This window comes from Microtus pennsylvanicus, chromosome 13, assembly GCF_037038515.1.
Source record: "Microtus pennsylvanicus isolate mMicPen1 chromosome 13, mMicPen1.hap1, whole genome shotgun sequence".
NCBI classification, from domain to species: domain Eukaryota; kingdom Metazoa; phylum Chordata; class Mammalia; order Rodentia; family Cricetidae; genus Microtus; species Microtus pennsylvanicus.
In genome coordinates, this window is record NC_134591.1 from 70,531,195 (window position 1) to 70,549,256 (window position 18,062).

The following is an 18,062-nucleotide window of genomic DNA, read 5'->3' on the forward strand; positions in this document are numbered from 1 at the left end:
GGCAGGGAGTGCTTAGGTTGTCCCATAAACAGGCCTAGTTTGGGAGACAGGTAAACATATTTGGTAAGAGTATAACATGCTCAGTCTACTTTCCTGAATGTTTGAACTAGGCCAGGAATGTGGGCCGGGCAACTGGGGGAGGCAGTTGTTGGAGGAATTTGGAGTTGAAGAAGCCAGGGCTTTTGCCATCTTCATACTTCCCTTTAGAGTCTTTGTGGGGCTGAAAAGATGGCTCAGTGGTTAAGAGCTCTAGTTGCTCTTTCAGAGGACCCGGGTTCCATCCCAGGACTCATGCATGTGGCTGCCCCTGTCTATAACTCTAGTCAGGGGATCTGATGCCCTCTTCTGGCCTCTACAGGCACTGTACGTAATGACGCATAGACAAATGTGCAGACAAAAATTATTTAAATATTATTTTAAAAAATTGCCAGGCATAGTGGTACATGCTTTTAATCCCAGCACTTGGGAGGCAGAGGCAGAGGCAGAGGCAGAGGGGTCTCTTGAGTTCAAGGTCATCTTGGTCTACATAGTGAGTTCCAGAAAGCTGGTGTGCTGAGGATGTAGCTCAGTGCATGCCAAGTCCTGGTTCAGCCCCCTACTTCCTGAATTGGGTGCTGTGCTGCATGCCTGTAATCCCAGGATTCAAGACAAAGAAGCAAGAGGCTCAGAAGTTAAAGTCATCCTTGGCTACACAGGAAATTCAAGGCCAGCCTGGGCTACGTGAACCCTGTCTGTAGTGATTAGGCGCTAGCCACTCAGAGCCTTTAAAGAACAGGCTTGGAGAAGGTGAGCGTTCAGGGATCAGTTGGGCAAGGACTGGGCAAGAAAACAGTCCCAGAAGGGAAAAGACGAGGGGTCTGATTTGAACATGGATTTGGGAGAAACTGGTGAGACCATGATGGCTCCTTCTGCTCCACCAGGTACGTAATTTGTACTTGGTGGAAGGCAGGTCCTGACCTTGGCTGTTTATACCTCATAGATTTTGCTTTAGAGAATTGTGAACTTTTGATGAACTCTGAGAACCTTGTCCTGGGTGCCCACAGAGGTGATAAAATCAGCTAAGCCCCAGCCATGAAATGTTCCCGGTCGGAAACTGACCTGGAGCTCCGCGATTGCTTGTGCGGTGGAGCCTCCTTCAGACACAGCCCTAGAACTGTGTAGAATAGGTAGGGTGTGGGCCACACACTCCCGCTCCCCGTGCCTGACACTAAGCTGCACCCTGAGTACATCTTTGCTTTCAGTCTGCCTTGATCCACTCATTCATGTTATGTCCATGGCTTGTCCGGAGTCCTGATGCTGTGGCGGTGTTGGGCATATCATCTCTGTTGCTGCGGGCCCTCAGTCCCTAGAGCACTAGTCCTCCACTGGGTGCCCTCAGGAGGCAACACTGCCTTGCCAACTGTCTCAGAGCCAGCTTGGCTCACTCGCATCAAGCGTTTCTAAAGTTGGGAAGCAGTTTCCGACCGGGAAAGTACTTGTACATATAACAGTGTTAATAATGTCCACCCTGCAGGTCACCGTATTCAAATGTTCAGTGACAGGAGCAGAGGTGGGGCTGGAGGAACTGGGGCCACACCTTCCGAGAGAGCAGGCCCCGTTTGGCGGTGGGCACAAACCTCAGTCCTCTCTTCACCCTGCCTTCCAGCATGAATGGGTTGGGACAGCTTGCTTTTCTGCCCTGTGTCTGCTGTATGCCTTCCAGGGACCATTCTAGCCATGTGCACACCTCCATTCTCACACTCGCCCTGGTGGACTCCTGCTGCAGAGCTGTGTGCTAATGCACCTCCTCTTTTCCTCAGCGTCCTGACACCCCCACCCCCAGCCTCATCCAGTGTCATCAGGTTCTTCTGCCCTGGCAGTTCCTGAGATGTCCCATCAGCATCTGGTCTGTTTCTATGGCTGGGCCATGCTGGCCAGAGAACTGCAGGTGTCTGCATTGTCGGTTGTGGTATCTTTGGCAGCTGGTCCTGTGCCTGCAGCAGGCACTCTGATATTGAGTGTGGGAGGAATTTCTCTGTGCGGCGTTCCAGTCCCCAGTTCCTGGGGTAGGAGGCTGATGGTGCAGACCAGACTTTGAACTTGTTTGGTTTCCCAGTATGTGTTGTGTTTCGGATGCTGACATGTGTGCCACTAGGAACTCTCATTGTTTTATTTTTTTAAAAGTGTCACAGTGGGGCCTTGAAGGAAAGGATCAGGTGAGCCCTCTCCTGGCCGCTGGGGTCTCTGGCACCTACCCCTCTCTGGAGTGGGGCCAGCCGGGCCTCTCTCGAGCCATGATTTCACCATCACTCATCCGCATGTGCACCCGAGTGGACGGGGTCTGCTTTCGATCCTTATCTCCCGGTGGCGGGCTCTCAGCCAGCAGGCAGATCAAACGATGGAATGTGTGCGCTCGGCCATTTTTTAAAAAACCAAGGTCCAAGGGTTCACTTCTGAAAGACGAGGGCGCCGGGGATTAGATTATTCAGAGAATTGAACCACTCTGGCCTTTGTGATTTTTTTTTTAAGGGTTCATCTCAAGTTTCTCTTTCTGGTTGAACAATTTTTTTCAACATTAATAACTAATGGAGAAGAGGAAGAGGCAAAGTAGAACCATATGACAGCACGCACAGCTCGCTTGTGGCCGGAAGCTTCTGATTTGTGTCATCTCTCATGCAATCAGCTGTTGGGTTAGATAGCAGGAAAACACGCCATTTGGGCAGGAGCAGAACTGTGGCGGATTTCTTATCCCAGCTGAACTGTGCCCTTCCTCAGATGCTGGCCACTGGCTGTGTGACTCTGGGCAGCTTGTTTCTCAGGCCCTGTGTGTCTCTTCTTTAAAACAGTCTCTATGAAGACCTGCCCTGGGGGCTGAAGAGGTCAGTGCCAACAGACTTGATCCCATGGCGGCAGACACTCATCCCTTTTATGGCTTATTATCACCATTATCTGGCACAGGGTTTTGCTGTGTTGCCTACACTGGTCTCGAACTCGTGGAGTCAAGTAATCCTTCTGCCTTAGCCTCTTGAGTATTTGGGACTACAGGTATTGTGCCACTGTCCTGTCCCCTGTATAAACTTCCTTTGCTGTGCTTGGGCTAAACCCAAAGCCAGGTGAGAGTACCCAGTGGTTTCTGCCCCTTGGCTGTGGCCACACTCTTGTTCAAAGAAGAATGCTGCGCTCGGAGGCTTCCCTACAGGCCCCGTCCCAGCAGCACAGTGTCACTGTTCCAGGTCACTGAAAATTAGGTTGAACTCCCAGCAGCCTGGGTGTTAGGTATAGGTTAGGTGTAGGTTCTGTACAAAGACTGGTGCTGGTGGTGGCAGGTGGGTCAGATGTACAGTTTGGAGAGCAACCAAAAGCCATTACTTCTGGCTCTGCCCCTCACCTTAAAGGTTGCAGAGCCACCACCCCATTGCACAAAGTGGACTCTTGGCTAGTTGGACCAGGTCATACATTTAAGTTGCTCCATAAACAGATTCGAACAGATTCGTGATGTCCTAAAGTGTGACATACACCATGGGTGGGAAGAACTGAGGACAGAAGCTTGGAATAGTTGACTGGGTTTCAGAGGTGAACGGCCGTTGTTCTGCAGCATGATCTCAGGTACAAGACCGCACACCCCTCCCACAGGACCTAAGCAGAGATTGAGAACCCTCTGCAGATGATGGGACACGGTGCTTGGCTGGGGTGCCCTCTTGGCCTCTGTGGGCACAGTATATTAGCCCAGGAGCATTGACAGGGGGGGGGGGCAGGGAAGAATAGTCTACTGGTGGCATTAGGACAACCTGCTCAGGAGCACTCAGGGACCTACTGACACCAGTGTGTAACTCCAGGAATCCCTCTGAAGTTGGAGCAGTGGGGCAGCAGAGGGGAATGTTATAGACCGTTAGTTTTGACAGGTAAGAATAACTGTCCCATGTAACATCTGAGACAGGGTCAGACTAAAATGGTCTTCACTGGAAATGTGAAATTCCCACCTAACTGATCATCTTACGGTTTATGTACCAGCCCTCAATGGGGAGAGTTCTTAAAAAACTTGTGTGTTGAGGGGATAGCTAGTAGGCCAGTCCTGGGAAGGTAGAAGGATGGCAGAATGAGAGGCAGGACTGGTGGGTGGGTGGTACCCCCAGTGCACCCTGGGACATATTATATAGCCTGTACTTGTTTCCAGTGATAACCATGTTGTTATCTAGCTCCAAGTTAGATGGTCTTTGATCAGAAGAAGAGGGACTGATAGAATAGAACTTGAAAATGTGGCTCAACTTGAGAACTTACCCTTAAGGGACATGAGTAGGTGGAGAGCCAGCCAGCCATGACCCATCCCAGGTGCTTGTGCTTGGGGCATCTCCTGCGCCCTCCATGATCTCCATGGCGTTCTATTGTGTGCTGCTACTGCAGGGGCTCAGTTGAAGTGCAAGTTCTTCAGTGATTGCTAGGGTCTTGTGGGCTTGCAGAACCCCAGGGTCAGCTCTTCAGGAGCAGCTAGTCTCTGACATGGATTGCCTGCTCTTTTTTGACAGTTTCTTTTTTAAATATTGTTTTTATTTATTTATATATTTTTTAGCAGAGCAGTGGCCAAAGATCTTCTGGTTCTGTCTTTCTAACATTGCTGGGTTTGGAGGTTTGGTTGGTGGCAGGGTTATTTTCTTTGTTATTTGAAACCCTGAGAATTAATTTCAGGACCTCATGCATAGTAGGCGAGCGAACACTCTGCCACAGAACTGCTTTCTCAGACGTCTATTTTTCCTTGAGACAAGGTCTTAAGTTATTCTGGTTGGCTTGAAATTCACTCTACAACCCAGGCTGTCTTTGACTCCTGCCTCAGCCTCCCAGTATCTTGGATTATAGGACTCTACCACCAGGCCTGGGCATGCTGACATTGATCTCATGGGCTCAAATCCTTCTCCCTCAGAAGCTAGGACTACAAATGGACACAGTTGTAGCCAGCTGGAAATTGAGCCTCTTCCCTGACAGCTACCATCATCTTGCCAGCCTGGCTGGTAAAGGAGACTGGCTTCTCCAACATCCCTCGGTACCCACCATCTGAAGCAGCACAATGTATTGAGGTGCAAAAAGGGCTGACATCACTAGACAACAGTAGCAGACAGTATTAGCAGTATTAGTGGGACATAAGGTTCAGAAGAAGAGGAATAAAGGTGCCAGGATTAGCTGACATACATGTTTTTCCTGTGCAAGGAGTCCCCAGCAGTAGCCCAGTGACGTGATTGTACCCTTGGTGACAAGCTACAGCATGAAAGGTGGCGTGCGGGTGCCAGGGTCATTTCATTGGGCCCATGAAACAAAGCCAGTAGCTCAGACGGGGCTGCCTCATGGAAGCTTGTGGCACACTTCCTTCCACAGCCAGGGTTTCTCAGGTAGAGGATTCTGGCTGTAACTGAGCAGCAGTGGGGGCTGAGAGGAGCTCTGCACCTTTGTGCTTATCCAGAGACAGAATGGAGTATCTTAGGAGTTACCTAGTCCCGACTAGATTTCTGTATTCACTGCTGGCTGTTGGTGTGAACCTTGGGCAGCTTAAGGACTCTGGGCCTCATATCTGTAATCTGTAAAAAAAGATAATGGTGACCTACTTGATGGCCTGGTATGAGCATTCAGGTGAATAGCATGCTTTGCCACACTGGCCCAACATCATATACAATACCCAATGGGCATCTAGAGGTGATAGAGACTCTGTGTTGTCACCAAAGCTAACTTTGAAAATAACCCCACTTGCAGGTTGGTTGGGTACACAGGTTCACACTGACCAAGTTCTGTTTTCTTTTAATTTTTAAAAATATTATATATTTTTTTATTTAACTTTATTTTATGTTCATTGGTGTGAAGGTGTTAGATCCCTTGGAACTGGAGTTACAGACAGTTGTAAACTGCCATGTGGGTACTGGGAATTGAACCTGGGTCTTCTGGAAGACCAGCCAGTGTTTGAGCCATCTCTCCAGATCCCCCACGTCCCGACCAAGTTCTGAAAACAAGCATGTCATGCTTTGGTTGGAGGCATGTACTTTTTCTCAGGGGCTGATGTATGTGCAAGAGATGGACCATCCCATGGAGCAAGGGATGTTCTAGTGGCAGCTGGCACTTTCCAAGCTGAGCAGTGATGTGCCCAAGGACAACAGCGTGCAGCTTTGGAGCCTGGTTGTCCTAGTGGTGCTGGCCTTTAGGAGGGACACAGGACCCGAACTACTGATATCCCCCTCTGTTAGCAGCCCTTTTTCCGAGAGTTATAGGTATGCTAGCTGCCCCTTGCCCGGTAAACGATGAACCCAGACCCTGAAACGAGAAAGTCAGAACATGGAAACTGGAAGTGACTCAAGCAGAAAGGCATCCGTTTCTGCAAGGGCTGTCGTCTCTTCCTGGAATATTTTGGTGGAAACCGATGTTTGTGTTGGGCAGAGGCAGCCCCAGCCTGCTCCCTCAAAGACTATGGTGGGAATTGGCAGTACCCTGTGGTTTGTTTCAGCTCACCTGTGCCACAAAGCTGCCTTCCCCATCACCCTCTGCTGTTCACCCAGGTGAAGCTGTGGAGGTCAGCTGGCTGCTCTCTACTGTGGAAAGCATATGGACATCCACCGTGTAGCAGATACAGCTGGCGGTGAGCAGCATGGTAATGCTTGGCCAGGGGCCTGGAAAGTGCTGGAAACTCCACCCGGCATGGGGGAGCCTGTGGGAGTTCTCCAGAGCCCGGTTATTCTTTGAGTTCTTTGCATTCCTGTGTATTTGAAGTGTTCGCCTTCTTCTCAAGGCCTGAGCTGGTATTTTGTCCTCCAGAGACCAATACCTAGCACACATGTCCTCATACCCATAGACCACCCGGGTGGTCAGGTAATTAAAGCCACACCCGGGTTTGGAAAGAAAACTACATTGGAAGTCACGCTCCACGACAACTCACGACCAGGTTTCTTTATAGAGAGCTACAGTTGGCGTTGGGCACGTGTGGAGAGGAACAGACTCAGAATTGTGGCTGGGGACTACAAGCCAGATGTCAAAACCTGACCTGGAGGTGGCGGGACCTGAATTGGAGCTACTTTAACGGCACTTTGTCTCTGTTCCCCTTTTCTCCAGGTCCCCAGTCTGTGTGAAGATCTCCTGTCGTCTGTTGACCAGCCCCTGAAAATCGCCAGAGACAAGGTGGTGGGCAAGGACTACCTTTTATGCGACTACAACAGAGACGGAGACTCCTATAGGTGAGCTCACACCGCAGTGCTCGCCTCTGCGGCATGGACCGTTCACCCCTTTCTGTTCATCCTTCTTCCTCCTCCTCTCAGCTATCCATCCAGTCCACTAACAGGCGTGTGTGGGTACCTCCTCTTGAGCACTGGACAGAGGACCTCAGTGTCTTGGAAGAGCCACACTGTTTCAAAGCCAGCTGCCCCATGGGGTGGCATGTCCTTCCTTCCTCTCTCCCTTCCTTGCCATCCGCCATGTGGCCTGCTGTAAGAGGCCAAGTTGATATTGGTCCCTGCCCAGGAAAACACATCCAGTAGCTGACGAACTATGCTGTGATCCATACAGACAGTTCAGAGCTGGCTCGGGGCCTTGGGGGAATCCAGAAGAAGCCGTGGTCAATTCCAGAAGGACTTTGTGAAGCAGAGTCTTCACTAGATGTTTTTAATAAGTAAACTAACCAACCAACCAACTAACCAACCAATTATTTTGAGAGGGTTTCACTATGTGTTCCTTGCTGGCCGAGATCTCACTCAGGCTGGTCTCAAACTCACAGAGATCCTTGTGCCTCTGCTGCCTCCCAAGTGCTGGGATTAAAGGCGCGTGTCTTTAATGCCTGGCACACTTGAGATAATTTCCCTTAAAAACTCCAAGTGTGAGAATCCCCGGAACATTCTGGGATTTCCCTGGGGCTGCACACATTGGGCTTGGGCTTAGTAGAGACCACACTGCACTCTTTGGAGAGGGCTGGTGTTGGAGAAACAGGCAGGGTGTCTGGGAGTGTCCAAACCAGCACTGGGACTTTAGCCTGCCCCTTGTCATCTCTGCTCTAGTGAGCAGAAGTAGTAGTGTTCACTCATCCAGCAGAGCACGCAGGAGCATCACTCTTTAAGGGCCACCTATGCTTCAGTTCCTGTTCACAGCTCTGTTCCTGAAGTCTGTCCTGTGAGGTCCAGACAGATCATAATGTGCACATGCATAAGTGATAAAGATTGCAAACATAGTGCTAAAGAGAACAGGGCAAGAGAGGGAGAGGCAGAGTGGGTAGGGTAGCCAGGGCTGTGTGGGCAGAATGTTCTGTCCTGCCAGCCAGCTCCCAGATAACCACATAGAGACTATTATTAATTATAAGCGCTTAACCAATAGCTTAGACTTGTTACTAACTAGCTCTTACAACTTAAATTAACTCACATTTCTTACCTACATTCTATCACATGGCTCGATACCTTTCTTCAGCATGGCATGTTCATCTTGCTTCTCCCCAAGTCTCCTGGCAACTCTGTTCTTCTTCATCCCAGTCCGCAAGTCCTGTCCTAACATCTTCCTACCTAGCTATTGGCCATCTAGCTCTTTATTAAACCAATGAGAGCAGCACACCTTCACTGTGTACAAAACGGTTATTCCACAGCAGGGGCGTCTTGACCCCAGCTGTGCTCTCGGGTACTGGAGTTGAGGGGTGTTGTGGTCTGATTGTCAGTGAAGTCAGACATTGGTTTGAGAGGTAGGGTTCACATTCAGCTGGTTGGAATGGATTAGAGAGTTCCCCAAAACTGAGAAGACTTCACCTCCAGCGAAGAGGAGGCAGGGCCTAAAGGTGGCACAGGCCCTTTTCAAGCTGGGAGCAGACAGAGATGGCGTGCATCCTAGTCGTCGTGTTTGCCTCGGGTTCTTATTTTTATCTTTTGTCCCTGAGTTTTATTTTATAATAAATGGTAAAAGGACTCGCAATAGGGTTGCTCCCCAGGCCCTAAGTAAGCATCTAGAAGTCTGTGAGGGCAGCAGGTAGGTCAGAGGCACAATCTAGACCAGTAGAATAGGAAGGGGTCTTGAAAGCCAGGCTGACCTTCTCACTTGCTGAAGTCTGGGGCCAGAGAGCTTGTCCTTTGTTTGACACTGAGAGATGAGAGAACTGGTTTTGGTGATGTCCCATTCCTGCTTCAGTGGACGTTAGATGGGGAGTAACAGGCTGGGGCGGGGACTGAAAGGAGTGGAGAGAGGTCCGTGTACAGGCCGGTGGCAGCTGGAAGGTGTGGTCACTGTCGAGGGAAGGAAGAATCCTGGAGAAGGAGTTAGAGATGCCTGTTGGGTGGGTGTGCAAGTGCCGTGCAGGTGTGACATGGAAGGTGGGGTTCTGAGAGCTGGTCCCCCAGCAGATGTACAGGACAGCCTTTGGTCGTGACAGCCATGTGGTGGGCAAGGGAGCACATGGCCACAGAGAAAGCCTTCACCACGCACAGCTTAGTTAGGGCTTCCTGAGAGAGGTGTCACGGAGCCAAGTCTCAGTCAGCCCTGTTTCTGAAAGCCCCTTAAGGTGGCTGCTGTGCCCCTCCCCCAAGGGCTTCAGCCCTTCTAGGGCACCCTGCAGGCCCCACTCCAACTCCAGAGGGCTCCAGCCTCACAGGGAGCAGAGGAGTAAGGAGAGAGTTTGACTTCCCCTCTCCCCTTCTGGATCTGAAACTTCAAGGCCCTCTGATTTTCTCCACACATTTCCATCCTGTGTTTGATCGTTTGCTTAAATAAGATCCGTATGACACAGCTGCTGCCAGCAGCGCTGCTTGAAACCTGTTAGCTGAAACAAAAAGCCTTCTGGGGAAATGAAAGGCCTGACTTTGGAAATCTAAGCATTCCTGTCCATCTGTCTTTTCTCAAATGGCCTCCATTTAAGCTCTTAAATGTGTTCTGAGTGCCCCTTCCACTAACAATATTCTGGGTAATGTTATGATTTTCCCCCAGCTACAATTACCCCGGCTCCAGGCTCTAACAATGGCTTGAAATGCCGTCGCCCGTGAGGCAGGAGGAATGTGTAAGGCACTTCCAGGCTTCTTTAGGCCCAAGTCTGCATGGAATGGGATGGATGATTGTGCCCTAGCAGGTTGCTTTGGTTTTTTGTCTAGCTTTAAAGTTTTTTTAAAAAATATTTATTTATTTAGTATACAATATTCTGTCTGTGTGTATGCCTTCAGGCCAGAAGAGGGCACCTGACTCATTATAGATGGTTGTGAGCCACCATGTGGTTGTTGGGAATTGAACTCAGGACCTTTGGAATAGCAAGCAATGCTCTTAACCACTGAGCCATCTCTCCAGCCCCAGCTTTAAAGTTTTTTTTTATTTTTATTTATTTATTTATTTTTCAGCTTTAAAGTTTTTAAATCACATTATTTACTTTCTCTCTCTCTCTCTCTCTCTCTCTCTCTCTCTCTCTCTCTGTGTGTGTGTGTGTGTGTGTGTGTGTGTGTGTGTGTGTACACACACACACTCGAGATCAGAACTGGAGGGAGTTGGTTCTTTCCTTTCACCATGTGGGTCCTGGGTATTGAACTTGTCAGCAGGTGTCACCTTGCAGGCTCCAGGTTGCCTTTCAACGAGTCCTGAGCTGGGTCTCCTATGAAGACAGATGTGAAGGCAAAGGCGGGGTGGGGGTGGAGATGTGCCCTGCTTACATTTGTGTCAGGGGAGCTGGGGTCACAGGCCTGAGTTGTTGCACACGGTCCCCCAGTAGACGAGCCAAATCTTGCTGACTAGTAGTGGCAGCTGCCAGCACCCTCAGCTGTCTTCTGAGAGCTGAGGAAAGAAGCCTTTCTGAGCTTCTTTCCTTCCTCCTCCTCCTCCTCCTCCTCCTCCTCCTCCTCCTCCTCCCTCCCCTCCCCCTCCTCCTCCTACTTTTTTCCCTTGTTTTGTTATATTTTGGAGATAGGGCCTAGTTAGGTAGCTCAGGCTAGACTCAAGCTGGATCTTCCTGCATCTGCTTCACAACAGCCAGGACTGCGGGCATATAATGCCACCCCAGTTCCATCTTTTCTCCCCGCCTGATGGCCTGAAGGAGCCTGCGGAGTTTGTCATAAAGGCAAGCAAGCACCCCACAGACCTTCATCAGTTAGTTCTTGGCTATGTCCCCTCCCCCCATCTGTCTACAGTCTTCAACTCCATTGGTAGAGGTGGGCAGGCTTGAGCTTGGTAAGGAGGTTTCTTGTTTTATTTGGGAATTGAGCCTAGGGACTTGACCATGAACAGGTTTCTAGGGGCCCTGCTCTGTGTGGGCAGCCACGTTTGCAGCCTAGAGCCCTCAAGAGACCACACAACAACCCCTCCTCTCTGCACTCTGGGCCATCCCTGAGAAAACTGGAACTCTACAGCCATTCCCTCACCGCGATCCCTGACTTCCACATTTCATGTGACTCCCTGCTGGAGGCTGGGTACCAGGGAGAGACATCTCTATGGACAGCTCTCCCAGGTTGGGGGTCAAGAGACAACAGTCAGACTTTTCCTCCCTTAACATTAATCCTAAAATGAAAGGGTGTGAACGTGCATAACCCCTGGGAGAAAGGAGGGCGATATGAGTCCTGGGGGAGCCACATCAGGAGGGCGGTGTGAGTCCTGGGGGTAGCAGCATCAGGGCGTGTTCATACTCAAGGGTATAAGGACTTTTCTCCAGTTCATCACATCTCTTCCTCCTTTTTACTCTTCCCTCACGAGTTAAAAAATTTTATTTTGTGTGTATGAATGTTTCGCCTGCATGTATGTCTGTGTACCAAGTGCGTGCCTGGTGCTTTTGGAGACCAGAAGATGTTGGATCCCATGGAACAGAAGTTAAAGGTTGGGGGCTGCTATGTGTGTGCTGGGAATCAAACCTAGGTCCTCTGGAAGAGCAGCAAGTGCTCCTAACAGCTGAGCCAACTTTGCAGCCTCCTCCAGCCTCACTTGTTAATTCTCTTCTTTCTGAACACCCACCCTGTGACCTCCTCGTCTGAGAACCAATCAGCAAGGAGACCTTCTTAGAACACATTGCTCTTGCTGACCTGATGTTCTCCTGGTGTGGCAAAAGGTGGTTTTAAAATGCAGCAAGTCTTGGAATGGTTCTCTTTGCTTCATGGTGTTCGTGTGTGCTTAGCCCTTTGTGTTGGGTTCATTGACTGTGTTCTTGTGTTCCCTAAGGAGCTAGGCCCCTCCTGCCTGTTTCAGTAACTGACAGCTGTCTTCTTCAAACTTATTGTCTGAGATGCAAGGAGCCTCCAGCAAGTCAGGGAGGCGAGGGGCACCAGCTGACCACTTGAATGGTGAACACAGGGAAACACTGATATTTGTGGCCAAGTGACTTGGCTTTCTTTCTGTCTGTTCCTCGAAATAGCCCGAGGATAGCAAATGGGCAGCCTGGTTTTCCACAGGAACAAGTGGACTTGGAGCTAAGGTGTTTGCTGGCATTACCAGCTGCACTAGCCAGTCTGCTGACATCTGAACCTCTGCTCTGTAAGCCTCTTCAGGAAGCCTCTTGGTGACTTGGCCCCTGAACTTCAGACAACTGAGGTTGGACTCGCTGTGTACAGGCCAAGCGTCTTTGGAATGATTCATAGGACCATCTCTTTCTTTCGTTCCTTCCAGGTCACCGTGGAGTAACAAGTATGATCCTCCTTTGGAAGATGGGGCCATGCCATCTGCTCGACTGAGAAAGCTGGAGGTGGAGGCCAACAATGCCTTCGACCAATACCGAGACCTGTGAGTTTCCCTCTGCACGCTAGCTCTTGGGGCTTTCATGGGGAAGATCTTCTATGCGAGAGTGACTATGTGGGCTCTGCTGCCTGGTCACCTAACTTGCTGACTTGGAGTTACCTGATGCAGAGGTGGCTGTATTACTCTGCTACCGTTCACAGTGGTGGCGGTAAGTCGGGAGAGCACCTATGTGTGTGAGACATGGGGTGGGTGTTTTGCACTCCCACTGTCTCAGGTTCTCTCAAATGAATCACTGTTTCAGTAAGAGTTAGGTGTTGGATGGTGCCGTCAGCACATTGTGCTCACACAGAGAGAATAAGTTTACCCAAGGCCAGGGCAGAGCTAATACTCAAACACAGATGATCAACCACAGATATGCAGCTAAGATACAGTGTAGCTTGGACTGTTTGTGACCTGAGTGCCGATGTCACAGATGCACAAGAACATACCATAGCTCTCAGGCGTAGCTCCCTTTGGACTGGACCTTGGGGGCTGTGCTGACTGCTCAGTTGGAGGGCAGAGTGAACTGAGGTGTCATGAGGGTTACAGTAACCCCTCCCCAAACTGAAATCTTTTTCACCTCCCTTCTGTCCTTTGGTGCATGTGTCTGATGTATGAATAATTTTGTGCTCATGTGTGTATGGACATGTGAATGTGGATACGTGTACGTGTGGAGACAGAGGTCAGTGTCTGCTATCCTCCCTCACACTCTCCATTTTATTTATTGAAACAGGGTCTCACTAAACCTGGGGCACACCTGTTTGGCAAGACTCACTAGCTAGCATGCCCCAAGAATCCTCCTTATCTTGCACCCACCCACCCAAGTTCTGGGGTTACAGGCTCACACCACCATGCCCAACTTTTTACATGAGTGCTGGAGATTGAAACCCAGGTTGTCAAGCTTGCACAGCCAGCATCTCACCAGCCACGCCTCCTCCCTTGAGGCCAGGTGAACATCTCTGAGTCCAAAGCTGGCCAGGGCACCGGCACAGGAAAGCATTTCGGTATGCTTGTTTCTGTTGCTTTTTGCTCAAATTTTGCCATACTGAGTCATTTAGCTGTTACTCTTCAAGGCTTTTTGTTTAATCAGAATCTCATTTCACGTTAGGTACTATACTAGAGATACGCAATCCGAAGTTAGTACAGCCCCCCTCCCTACATACACATCCCAGAACAAGGGTTGGCACACTCCCGTGAAGGGACAGATAGTGACCACATTGGACTTGCCAGCCACAGAAGGCTGATCTTGGTTTTGTCTTTTTGTATCACCTTACAATATGTAAAACTCTGAGGTGGGTGGGACTCAGCCTCCATCTAGACTCCACCCTGGTCTAGCATGGAGGCAGAAAAATGGAAATGAGAGAAATGGTGACCCCGTAGTGAGAAGAGAGGCTCTGGGCTCCAGCATTCAGACTGTGGACTGGTCTCCCCCATTCACATTTGGGAGGAAAGGGTTGCTTCTCAGCCCAATACAGGTTGTATCAGGAAGCCATCAGCCCATGGTCCCAAACACTTTAGTGGCCCCCACATGCTTGTCTGTATAGTGGCTATCTTCATGTCTCATATGGTGAGGTTTTACGTAAGCTGTCATATATATGGGTGCTGGGAATTGAATGTGTGTCCTCTAGAAGAGCAGCCAGTGCTCTTGACTACTGAGCCATCTCTCTAGCCATATAATGCCTTTTACCTAAGTTACAAGGTCCCCTGTAGGAAAACACAGAGATTGAGGCCCCCACGACTCACAGGGCATGCCCACAGAGAGTGGTGATTCAAATCTCCTTTCTCTTGACATTTGCACAAATGTTACTTCTCACAGTTAAGATGGGCGTTTGTATCTGATGGGTCTTGCATCTCCCGTTTTGCCACCCTGTGGGATCGATTGCTCCTCCTGGCAGTGCTGACAACCAGCTCTGTCATTTATTTGTAGCTTTTCATTCTCTGATGTCACCTTGCCACCAGAAACAGCTTCAAATAAGCGAGCTCTTCAGCCGGAGTGCCAAGTGGAGCCAGTTTCCTGTTGCAGTCATATTGACAGTAGGACAGCACTTCTGGTGACCAGGGAGTGTGTTCACCCCCATTAGGGACCATCCCCTCCTAGAAATGAGTTGACATGTTCAGAAGTGCAAAGTAGCTCATCCATGTTCACAGCTAGAACGTGGCAGAACTAGGGGGATGAAAGCATTCTGTTCGTCTCTGCTTTCTGCTGCTGTGATAAAATACTGACTAAAGCCAACTCGGGGAGGAACGGGTTTGTCTGTCTTATGGGTTGAAGTTACTCACTGAGGGAAGAATCAGGAGCTCAGGCAGAGATCATGGAGGAGTGCTGTGTACTGGCTTGATTTTCATGGCTTGCTCTGTTACCTTTCTTATAATCTAGGACCACCTTCTGAAGGGTGGCATTTCCTACAGTGGCCAGGCCCTCCAACCACTCCACAGATTTGCCCACAGGCAGTCTGATGAGGCAATTCCTCAACTGAGGTTTCCTCTTCTTCAGTTGACTATTTTGAGCCAAGTTAATGTAAACTAACCCGGACATATCCTCACCTAACTCCAGAGTCATTCGTGTGTGTGTGTGTGTGTGTGTGTGTGTACACACGCATGTGTGCGTGTAGTGAATCAGGTGAATGAGTAGGTGTTAGGAAAGTGGAGACACATTGCCTTTCCAGGAGGTAGCTATAGAGCTGAGGACTAATGTCCAAAAGGTCCAGACAGACAGAGGAGCTCTGGCACCAGTGTCCCCAGAATATCACCCTGGACGTGTACACACTTGCCTCTGAGTTCAGAAGCAGAGTTAAAAGCCTATCATATTTGGCACTTTCGTAGCTTTGAAAGTTCCTCACTGACTGCCTTAGAGCATTCTGGGAAGACAGCCTGCCCCAGCTAAGTGTCAGGTAGGAGTGGAGAGTGCCTCTCGGAAGTGTGTGTTGGGTCTCCACATGTGTGGAGCTGAGCTGCCTCATGTGCTACAGAGCCCATGGAGGCCACGCAGTCCCTCCGTTAACCTTGGGGCTGTATGTTTAGGTTTGGTGGTGAGGATGGCCCTGAGTGCGTAAAGGCTTAGTTAGATGTGAGGTGTTTCTCCCTCAGGGAAGTGGTTCTGAAGCATTGCCTTGGGCTGCCATCCACTCTGCTCCCCTATGACTCTCCGCTTGTCCCCTAGCTCTCTTCTGAGGGACTGGTTGGCCATTATGGTGGATGTCTGTTCTGTCATCGAGGGTTCTAAGGAAGGCAGCAGGATGGACCCTTTCTGTTCCAGGTGCAGATCATCCTGGATTCCCCAGACCCTGGGGCTCTAAGTGTGTTGCTTGGCAAGGGGAGGAGGAGACCGCAGAGGCTCTCAGGGAGGACGGGGAGGTTCCCAGCTTGGCCTGCAGTGTGTGGAGAAGCAGGACTGGAGGGAAAGTTTGGGGGTTGTATGTGGTCATACCATCCATTGTCATAGAGGCTAAGGAATCTCCCGAGAAGAACATGTGGGAGGACTCAGGTGAATTGAACCACCCATTCTGGGGCAAATGTTAAGAAAACAGATCATCTTTTTCTTTGTAAGCACCTTGGTTTGTTGCTCAGCCCCCATTCTCAGCCTCTGGGTGGTGGTGTTTGCATGAGTGTCAGTGGCCTTGGAGTCTGAGCCGTTTCCCCCTGGGCTTAGGTGTCTAGGAGGCCTCTGTGTGGCATTGTGGGCTTTTCCACATTGTTGCCTGGTATGCAGGGGTGGCAGACCATGCTTTTCTCTCCTCATTGCTACCCCTCCCTGCCGTTGACCACAGGAAGTCTTGGTTGTTACCCCATGAATGAAGTCACAGAGCCCTTCCAGGGACTGTGTACTTGTCTTTTCTTCATATTGAAAACAGACCAAACTCACAGGGCCCTCTGGGAGGAGACATCCCACACAATGCTAGTCCAGGAAGGCAGGCTGGCTCCAGATCTGGAAGGCCGGGTGACTGAAACTGCTGTGTGGGGCGTGTGACAGACAGCCTACCTCTAACTTCTGATAGTCTCCAGTAGTTCAGAATTCTTGGGTCATGGTAAGTCACAGAGTAGAGGCCATGTTAATCTGTGCTCAAGGCTTCAATCACCTTACCTATCCTATGAGGAACTTCCAGGCGTCATACAGGCAGAGTTCTGGTCTCCTCATAGAGAAGGAACACTGTGCAGTTGTGACTCTTCAGATAGCCTCATGTTCCCGGACTAACCCTCCCTTACACAGGGAAGGCCACACTGAACCTGCTATGAGCAAGGTTTTGACACACATTGCAAACAAAATGCAGGGGCTTAGATGCCATGGCCTTGTTGCCATGAGACCAGGTGTACAACTTATCAGTGCATGCATGTGGTCATGGTTGCCTGCTCTGACCTTGTCTTTATTGCTAGTTTTCCTTAGAAGATGACAGAGGGAGAGGGAGTGTACGGGGCTGCCTCAGCCCACACCAGCCCTTTCTGAGACGGGACATGCTCAGTTCCTTCCTGAGGGTTCTCTGCCGTGAGATAGAAGGAGAGACTAGATTCTATCTTCAGGCCCCAGCTTTGATCCTGGATCTGTAAAGACTTTGACTTTGCAGGGAACTGGAGTTAATCACCCGCACATGGGGTCCGTCTGGTCGGAGTGGCGGCTGGGGCCAGGGTGGCTGCCATGCAGGCCCCTCTGGCTTATAACTCCCACGGGATGTAGCTCACATGCAGGCCTGTGAACATTTCTCAATTATAGGGATAAAGGGCTGGCAGTCCCCAAGGTGAACAAGGGCAAGTAGGATCCAAGGAGCCAAGCTGGGGTCCTGCCTGGCTGCCTTTGAAGTCCCTTGGTTCCTGCTTTTCCTGCTCCCTGCCCCCCTCCTCACTATACTTCTCCAGCTCCCCCCCCCCCATTTATTTCCTTTCTTCTTTGCTATTGTAGACAGAAATGATCACAATGATTTTTCCCCCTCCTGGAGATTGCCTGTGATAGCAGGGCCCAGACAGCCTAGGTTTTAGATAAAGGGTTGATTTGTGAAGCTGCCCAGGATGCAAGGCACGCTTTGCCTCAGGGACAGACTGTAAAATACCACCTGCTCCAAGTCCTCTCAGATTCCACCACTTCCACCCTGGCCCTGGAATGCCAGCTGTTCCATCTCTTTCCCCCAAGTCCCAAGTGTCTGCCTGTGGTGGTTATAACCAGCAGCTCCCTGTGGGAGTTGGAGAAGGGAGCAGAGACGGCAAACTCATGGATTGCTGGACACTCTTTCCCGGCAGAGTCAGAACTTCTACATGGCCTGAGACCTGTCTTTCTGGGAGGAACATGAAGTAGACTCTGAAGTGCACGGCAGTGACTTCTTGCTGCTGGGAACAGGGCCATCTCACCAGCCAGAGCAACCACAGTAGGCTGATAGGATCCCGAGTTCATCACCTTGATCTTTCAGGTTCCCAGAGAAGACAGGGACCTG

The 18,062-nt window shown here is 50.2% G+C and overlaps 1 protein-coding gene across 2 annotated transcripts in view; it reads left to right on the top strand.

Moving 5' to 3' along the window:
* Positions 1-18,062, top strand: part of Capzb (capping actin protein of muscle Z-line subunit beta) — a 103,098-nt gene that overhangs the window by 60,370 nt on the left and 24,666 nt on the right. For both annotated transcript variants that reach the window (XM_075947210.1, XM_075947211.1), the window contains exons 3-4: positions 7,060-7,181; positions 12,538-12,651. In XM_075947210.1, the coding sequence (XP_075803325.1) occupies positions 7,060-7,181; positions 12,538-12,651 (236 nt within the window). The remainder of the gene's footprint in view (positions 1-7,059; positions 7,182-12,537; positions 12,652-18,062) is intronic.